General features: G+C 46.2%; 1 protein-coding gene, 1 non-coding gene and 1 pseudogene across 2 annotated transcripts; 2 read left to right on the plus strand and 1 right to left on the minus strand.

Annotated features, from left to right (window-relative positions):
• Positions 1-3,270: 3,270 nt before the first annotated feature.
• TRNAI-AAU (transfer RNA isoleucine (anticodon AAU)) lies at positions 3,271-3,344 on the plus strand. The gene has a single exon. It is a non-coding gene; the product is annotated as a tRNA-Ile (tRNA).
• Positions 3,345-3,730: 386 nt separating this feature from the next.
• On the minus strand, positions 3,731-3,827 carry LOC130852739 (U6 spliceosomal RNA; annotated as a pseudogene).
• Positions 3,828-5,027: 1,200 nt separating this feature from the next.
• On the plus strand, positions 5,028-5,380 carry LOC130852554 (translation machinery-associated protein 7-like). Its single transcript, XM_057733660.1, has one exon. The coding sequence runs from the start codon at positions 5,037-5,039 to the stop codon at positions 5,229-5,231; it is 195 nt and encodes a 64-aa protein (XP_057589643.1). The 5' UTR covers positions 5,028-5,036; the 3' UTR covers positions 5,232-5,380.
• Positions 5,381-7,927: the final 2,547 nt, after the last annotated feature.

The raw sequence follows: 7,927 nt of genomic DNA on the forward strand, positions 1-7,927 counted from the left end.
AAAGAGAGAAAGAAAGGAAGGAAGGAAGAAAAAGAAAGAAACGTTGCCAGGACAAAAGGACATGTTTCCAAATTGAAAAGTCCCGTGGAATGCTCAGCACAATGAACTTAACATTCATTCAACAAGTACTTATTGAACATATGCTACGTGCCTGGCACTGTTCTAGGAACTTGGGACCCATGAATGTGAGGATGGAGGCAGAGATCAGAGTGATGCCTCTATAAGGTGAGGGACGCTGAAGATTGCAAACCACCAGAAGCTGGGGAAGGGGCATGGACCAGATTCTTCCTCAGCATCTTCTGAGGGAACCAACCCTGAGGACACCTTCATGTTGGACTTCTGGCCTCCAAAACTGTGAGACAATACTTCTGTTGTGTAAGTAACCCAGTCTGTGGTGTTTTATTATGGCAGCTCTAGAAAACAAATACGGTGTGCCTTTATTTTCATACCAAAGTTTCCAATTTATAAACAGAATGACAAGTTTTATAAGTTGAATGTAAAGCAAATGACTGTTTAAAATCCAACGTAGCTGCATGCACCAAAGTGCACCCCCCCCCCCAGATATTTAAAACCTGAGTAATGATACTCTATACCGTTTAATTCTGATCATGTATGTTTGCATTTCCCTAACTCAAATTAGGACTTGCTTGTCTTGGAAGCGCTGTAAGATGGAGTGAGAATATGCTGGATGCATTCAGAGGCTTTTGGAGAATAGCGTTATGCAAAGGCCCAGCCCTCCACCAGCACCAGACTCCAAGAAGCCCAGGTGCAGAGGTGCACAGCTGACTACATAGGTCTAGGGGGCCCCCTGTCGTCAGTATTCAGTCACTGCGTCTCCCCATTCTTGGGTCCTGGCCTTGGAATAGACTTGGCCAGGAGTGCCCCAATTACTCAGGAAATGTGGATGGAACACCAGGAAGGAGGGTGGTGGGGCTATGACAGAAGGAGTGGGGGAAAGGAGCAGGTTAAGTGGGGTCTTTCAAACAGCTGTTACTCTAGCTGTGGGATTGCCAGGTACAGTACCCGATGCCTAGTTGAAGGTGAATTTCAGATCAACAACTAATACTGGTTTAGTATAAGTATATCCCAAATATTGCATGGTCTATACTTATGCTAAATTATTTGCTAAATGTGGCAGCCCCATCAGGGCTGGGCCAGAAGGGGGCAGCGTGAACAGAGAGAAATAACTTTATCTGAATTTGCTTTAAAGTGTAAGATAATTTTGGAATTAGCTTGTTCATCCATCTTGTAACTGAGCAGGACCCTATGGGGCCTTCCCGGGACAGACCCCTCCCCCATAGCTTCTGCTCTAGCTCCTCTCGGAAGTACCCAGATAACAGTATCTGATGCACGTTTGTTTCCTGAGTTGTTATACAGGTGCTAAATACCACCACCAAAAGGAAGAAATTAACTACTTGATGACCATGAGCACGAACCCCCTGACCTACTGGTGCCTAAGGATTGATAACGTTAAGCCCTGTGCTGCCATCCTGTGAACTCACCATCAACCAATCAGAGAATTGTGCATGAGCTGATCACATACCCTGCGACGCACCTACCTCACCTGGCCTTTTAAAATGCTTTGCTGAACCACTTTGGGGGAGTTGGGGTATTTTGAGTACTACCTCTCATGGACTCCTTGCTTGATACCCTGCAGTAAATGCTGCACTTTCCTTCACCACAGCCTGGGGTCAGGAGATGCGCTTTACAGTGAACCCGCGAGGGGACGCAAGTTTGGTTCGGTAGCAATCTGACTCCTACTTATTAAATACATATTGTTCAGACAGAGTGCTAGGCTCTGAGCATTCAGCTGTAAGCAGAATGGACAGGATGCCTGCCATCGCGGGCAGCTCACTCTACCCCTTAGGCCTACACTTATCTGTCTTTGTCCTTCAGAACATAGTCAGGTGTCCCAGTCTCCAGGAACTTGCCCAACCCTCCACCGCCCACACAGTTTATGTACACTTAGCACAGCACCTAAGCCTTCACTCACTCTAACACCTGTCTGTGCCAAACTGAGCCCCGTGAGGACAGGATTAGGTCTGTTTTGCTCGCAGCTGGTTCCCCTGGGGTTAGGGCATTGCCAGGCTGAATGAGTGTGTTTTGACTGAGTGGCTATTTGTCCACATTTGGTTCTCCAGCCTTCCTGGTGATGGGATGAGCTACGGTCACATCTTTTCAATTAAATCTGTTCTGTTAAGATTAATTAGACTTGGCTTCTGCTGCTTGCAGCAGGGAACCTTGATGAGACATCTGCCGGGGGAGCAGTTTTTGAGAGTAATCAGCCCAGAGGCGTGGACAGCGTGAAAAGCTGGTGCTCCCTTTCTGTACTCTTGCAGCACCTGCCACAGCAGCACAGGTGGCTAGGGCCTCTCAGGGACCAAGAGACCCCTGGGACACACAGGTGGGGGAATGCACATCTTTAAGTTTTGTCTTCCCAGCATTTTTTCTCCTTTTTTTTGCATACAGACCCTATCCCTTTGCAGTGGCTGTCACATTGCCTATTCTGCAGCTATTTCATGATTTATTTGTGTGCTAGTTAGTGAGAGGGCAAAATGACGACAATTTCCAGACATTTCAAAAGCAGGTGGGAGGAAAATCTATGCCTTAAAGAAACACTGAAGAACCATTTAAAACGACATTTTCAATTACTGAGGAATACTCTTATAATAGAATATTAAGTACAAAAAGGAACATAAAAATTATATTCTTTTTAAGAAGGTTGCATTGAATCATTCTTTTTGTTTTTAATTTTTTTTTTTTTTAATACACTTTACAGTGAAAAAAGATTGGCAGGAGGCATGCCAAGACCCCAGCAGCCGTTTGTTTCTGGGCGGTGGGGAATTTGAGTTCTTTTGTCCTTTATCTGGCTTTCTGCATTTTCCAGACTGTATTTAGCCATTTCAAATACTCTTGATAACACGAAGTTTCCACGTTGCAAGGATTCTCAAAGATGAATAAAAATAGCACTGAGTTGCAAAATTGGAAAAGCCTACTCCCGAGGTAAGTTTTCAGAACAGCTTGTATTTTCCCCTGTGAAAGCCTCCGATTCGCTGTAAGAAGTCATCTCCCTTCTCCTTAAAGGCCCCAGGGTCTCAGTTGTCTCATCTGGCCAATGGGGATGACCACGAGGACGACAACAACGGCCGCCGCAGCCAGCTGGGAGTCGCTGCTCTGCTGCGGGCTCCGCCCAGAGGCGCTTGGAGGGCGCGCAGCCCGGCGCAGGCGTACACATCTCGTAGGTATGCCGGCGGCAGCACAGCAGCGCGTGGCCGGTTAGCTCAGTTGGTTAGAGCGTGGTGCTAATAACGCCAAGGTCGCGGGTTCGATCCCCGTACGGGCCACATGAGGAGAGTACCTTTTTTTTTCCCTTCTCCCACCCACCTTTAGGTTTGTTTTACAACTCTGAAAAATATGCCTCTTGAGGGCTGTGAGCCGCGAGCAGACAGGAGGGAGTCGTGGAATTATTCTGGACTCGGCCGGAAAGTTGGGGCAGGCTGCCGCGCGGGCGCGGGCTCTGACCGGTTACCCCAAGTCCCTGCAGCCCCCTGAGGGTCTCTCTTAGGATGCTCTCAGATGCCGCCGCCCGTTGCTCCCTAATGCACAGCTTCTGAGGGCCCTCGGGAAAAACCTCAACTTTCTGGAGTTCTTAGAGTTGAAAACGCAGGCTTGGAATTCATTTCTTCCGCACATGTTTTTTTGTTGTTGATATTGTTTTGTTTTTTGGTCTTTGAACATGGAACGCTTCAAGAATTTGCGTTTCATCCTTGCACAGGGGCCAGGCTAATCCCTGTATCCTTCCGTATGTGTGCTGCCAAACCGAGCACCTTTCCACACGTTTAAGGGGCGCCTACTGCATGCGCGGCATCTTGGTCCAGGCAGGAAGCAGTAAGTGAGAGACACACATCCCAGCCCGCGGGGAGACAATGACCAGCCCGCCCTGCCATGTTTTTAGTGAAACTTATACTTCTGGTTGTGGAAGTGTAAGCAGATAGTGCAGCGGTTGGGAGAAAGAGACCCAGGCATGGCTTTCTTGACGGGAGAGAAGCCCTTTCAGGCCTAAGTCATTTTGGGATCTAAGCCTGGCCACAGTGCTTGCCCTGGAACAGGTCTCAGTAATAATGATTTAAGGGAACAAACGAACAAACCAAACCGTTGTCGAGCTAGAGAAGTGACAATACCAAAGACAATCAATCAGTTGTAAAGACTCTCAGTTCTTTTCAATGGTAAAGAATAGCCTGGAGCACTTTCTGGAGCTGTATCACAGAATTTAAACTTTCTCCACCAGATCTACTGGAACGTAAGGGTTGATGATGTCAACGTTTTCTGACCCTCATGATTTCAATCAGCTCTGCCCCATTTCTAGGCTGAATTCTCCTCTGCTCTAGCCCCCTTCATGAATATGCATGTACACCCAAGGCCCTGCCCCAATTTTGCTGTTTGCATTGTACCGCTTTGGGAAAGATCCCTGGTGTTCTCCTGACTTTCTGCATGTAATACATCCTTCCTTCTCTGGATTTTTGGTTTGGTTGTCTTTTGGCTCCACACCCACCAAGAGGCCAACCCAGTTTTTGGGCAACAGAAGCATGTGGAAACCTCTTGCTACTTTTTTGCTTTTCAAAGAGATCTTAGGCTTCACATTTCTTCCTCTTGGCTCTGCGGTGTGTAGCCAGAGGGCAGCTGGATGAATTTCTCACTCATTGTGTTACCGAGTCCAAGCTCGTTCTGCTCACCACACGACAGGCCAATGAATCGAAGAGGAGGCGTTAAAGCAAGTAATAGGAAGGCCAGAATCGGAATCAGAAAGCCAGCGACACGTGAAGATGGCAGACTGGTGTCTTCAAAACACCATCTTATTGGGCTCTGGATGCCAGTTTGTTTAACAGAATCAGAGAGGGAGGGGCTGGGAAGTAAAGTAAAAGGGGTTATAAGTCCTGCAAAACATCTCCTGGAATGACTAGCCTCAGGGAAGGGTTGTGTTAATTTCACAGGTGAGGCTTCCGGTGGCCGGGTTTGGGGAAGGGGCGGCAGCCGCCATGTCGGGCCGCGAAGGTGGCAAGAAGAAGCCCCTGAAGCAGCCCAAGAAGCAAGCCAAGGAGATGGATGAGGAAGATAAGGCGTTCAAGCAGAAACAGAAGGAGGAGCAAAAAATACTCGAGGAGCTAAAAGCGAAGGCCGCGGGGAAAGGCCCTCTGGCCACAGGTGGAATTAAGAAATCTGGCAAAAAGTAAGCTGTTCCCTATGCCTGAGGCAATGATGATCCTTAACTCTATTCCTGTTTAAACATCTGGATTCCCTGCCATAACATCTGTTGCCACCTATAGCTAGAATGAAGTGTTGTGTTGAAACCTATTGTACATTTAAGAATAAACTTTTGTAAAGACAAAAAAACCAAAAAAAACCATACAGTGGCTCCTCTTGTCTTTAGTTCTTCTCAGCTATTTCTACCTTACCTATGAGATCCACATAAAACCAGCCCAGAATCCTGCCAAAACGTCTTCTTATGTCTTTGTTCTATCCTGAATTCTGTACCACCTGGAATTAAACCAACTCCTTTGAAAAAAAAAAAAAATTTCACAGGTGAGTAGGGTTCCCTGAGGCAGGCCATTGTGTATGAGTAAAGCAATGAAAAGCAAAAGTTAAAGACAAAGAAACAGATCTAACATGGAGTCCGATTTAGCTCTACACGGTAACAATTGTACAAGTCAGGGGCATTTTTAGTTTAACAAAGTCTAGCTTTTTAGAGTGAATGCCATATTATATCAGGGTCCAACTGTAACTGAAAGTGGGGTCTGGCTGCTCGCTGCTCAAAAGCCAATGAAGAGGCAAGATTGGTGGAAAGGAAAGTTTGTTTTATTTCGGAAAGGGGGGAAGGGGGCAGGGGGAGGAAGGGGGCAGGGGAGGGGGGAGGGAGGCCAGACTCCAATCAGTGGACAAGAGCTTTTACAGACAGGGAGGGGGCTCCAGCAGAAACAGCACAGTCAGCTCTGACAGTCATCTTGACATTGGTCGTGTGGTGGTCTGATCAGCATCATCTTAGGTACAGTTAATCTTCAGTTCCAGGGTCGGTCTGTTCCCATTTCTTTGAGGCCAATTCTCAGAATTGTGGCAGCTTATGTCCAGGCTACAGTCTGGTTGTCATGTAGTTGACTTCTTCCACCTGGTGGGGGTTTCAGTGTTTGCAAGACAGCTCACAGGATACGGCTCAGATGATTATCTATAGCCCTTGAGGAGGAACTGAAGGTCCTTTGCTTACTGACTAAACTGTTATTGCTTTGTCCCATTTGACTATTTTCCTTTGCTTCTGTATTTTCTTACTTCTCTGATGAAACTTATTCTTTGGGTAAAGTTTTTCCACAGACGAAAGGCAGGTGGAGGACATGGCGGGAAGGACCATATGGTCCTGCTCCGTTTCACAACCATGTTTGAAAAGTCTCCAGTGAGAACATCAACTAGGTCATTCATTCTTTTTTTTTTGGCCAAGCTCTGTGGCTTGAGGGAGTTTAGTTCCCTGGCCAGGGACTGAATCCCAGCCCTTGGTAGTGAGAGTTCAGAGTCCTCACCACTGGACCCTGAGGGCACTGTTCTCAGCTTGTTACAGGCCCATGGGGTGATCATTCATTCTTTTCTCAAATAAGTCTTAAGCTCTGGCTTAAATCAGTAACAGCTCAAGTCCACAGACCACAGGTTTAAAGCCATTGGCAAGTGCTCAGTGTGTACTAAAAGTGCCCACTAAATGCCAGCAATGGGACCGTTGTTATTATGAACAGTTAGAAGGAGACCTTGGGGCTGCTGACACCTAGAATAGATATCTGTACACGGGTTGCATTTCACACCTTGGATGTGTGTTACAGGCACCTTTGTTAGATGCAGGGAACTTGCAGAGGAGGAGCCAGCTGAGGTTGCTGCCCTCAGAGCCCATACTTTCCTAGACAAGGTCCAGAATACACCTCTGTGGCATAACAATTATTTTGAGCAGAAGGCATTTGAATTCCTGAAAAGTCTCATTTGCCTAAAGCAGAGCCTTCCAAAAGAACTCAGAAGAATTCAGTTGTCATAAATCCCCTTCACTGGGAACAATCAGGCCAGATTGACTAATCACTGGAGAGGAGAAGTTGGCATCACACCTAAACAAGCATTGTCATAAAATTACCTTATATCCCATCTACTCTAGGTAGGAGTCTATTTATCTTTCCTAAGTTGTTTGTTTTCCTGTAAGTGCCCTCTCCCCTCATCCCCTCCCCTGTTAAGATAATACTATATAAGCCCCACATTCTAACTGCCTCTTTGAGTCACATTTTTCTGTGAATTCCTGTAGGTACATTAATAAAAATAATTATTAGAAGTTATTTTTTTCTTGTTAATGTGTCTTTTGTCAGTTTAATGCACACTCCCCCAGAGACTAAACATAAGAGTATAGAGGAAAATTTTTCCTTCCTGACAGGCTCAAAAAGATAAATGGGATACTGTAGTCTAAATGAGGGGGAGGTTCTTGGCTTAGGGGTCAGAGAGGAGCTTTCTGACATCTGAGGATGGAAGGATGAGAAGATCTTTCTGTCAAAATTAAAAAAAAAAATAACGAAGAAGGGGAGGGAGGGAGAGAGAGAGAAAGGAAAAGAAAAGAAGAAAAGAAAAAAAGAAAAAAGAAAAGAAAGGATTAAGAAATTGAAACAAGGACCTCCTTGGTGGTCCAGTGGCTAAGACTCCATGCTCCCAATGCAGGGGGCCAGGGTTCCATCCCTGGTGGGGGAATTATATACCGCACGCTGCAACTAAAGCTCCCTCATGCTGCAATTAAAGATATCCTGCATGCTGCAACAAAGATCCGGAGAGCCTCAACTAAGACCTGGTGGAGCCAAATACATAGATATTAAAAATAATAATAAGAGGAAATTGAAACAAATTCCACAAATCTGATCTCCCCTCT

This window comes from Hippopotamus amphibius, chromosome 4 (assembly GCF_030028045.1).
Source record: "Hippopotamus amphibius kiboko isolate mHipAmp2 chromosome 4, mHipAmp2.hap2, whole genome shotgun sequence".
NCBI lineage: Eukaryota > Metazoa > Chordata > Mammalia > Artiodactyla > Hippopotamidae > Hippopotamus > Hippopotamus amphibius.

Excerpts from the sequence above, each read along its gene's own strand:
- LOC130852554 (XM_057733660.1), top strand. The coding sequence starts at position 5,037 with ATGTCGGGCCGCGAAGGTGGCAAGAAGAAGCCCCTGAAGCAGCCCAAG.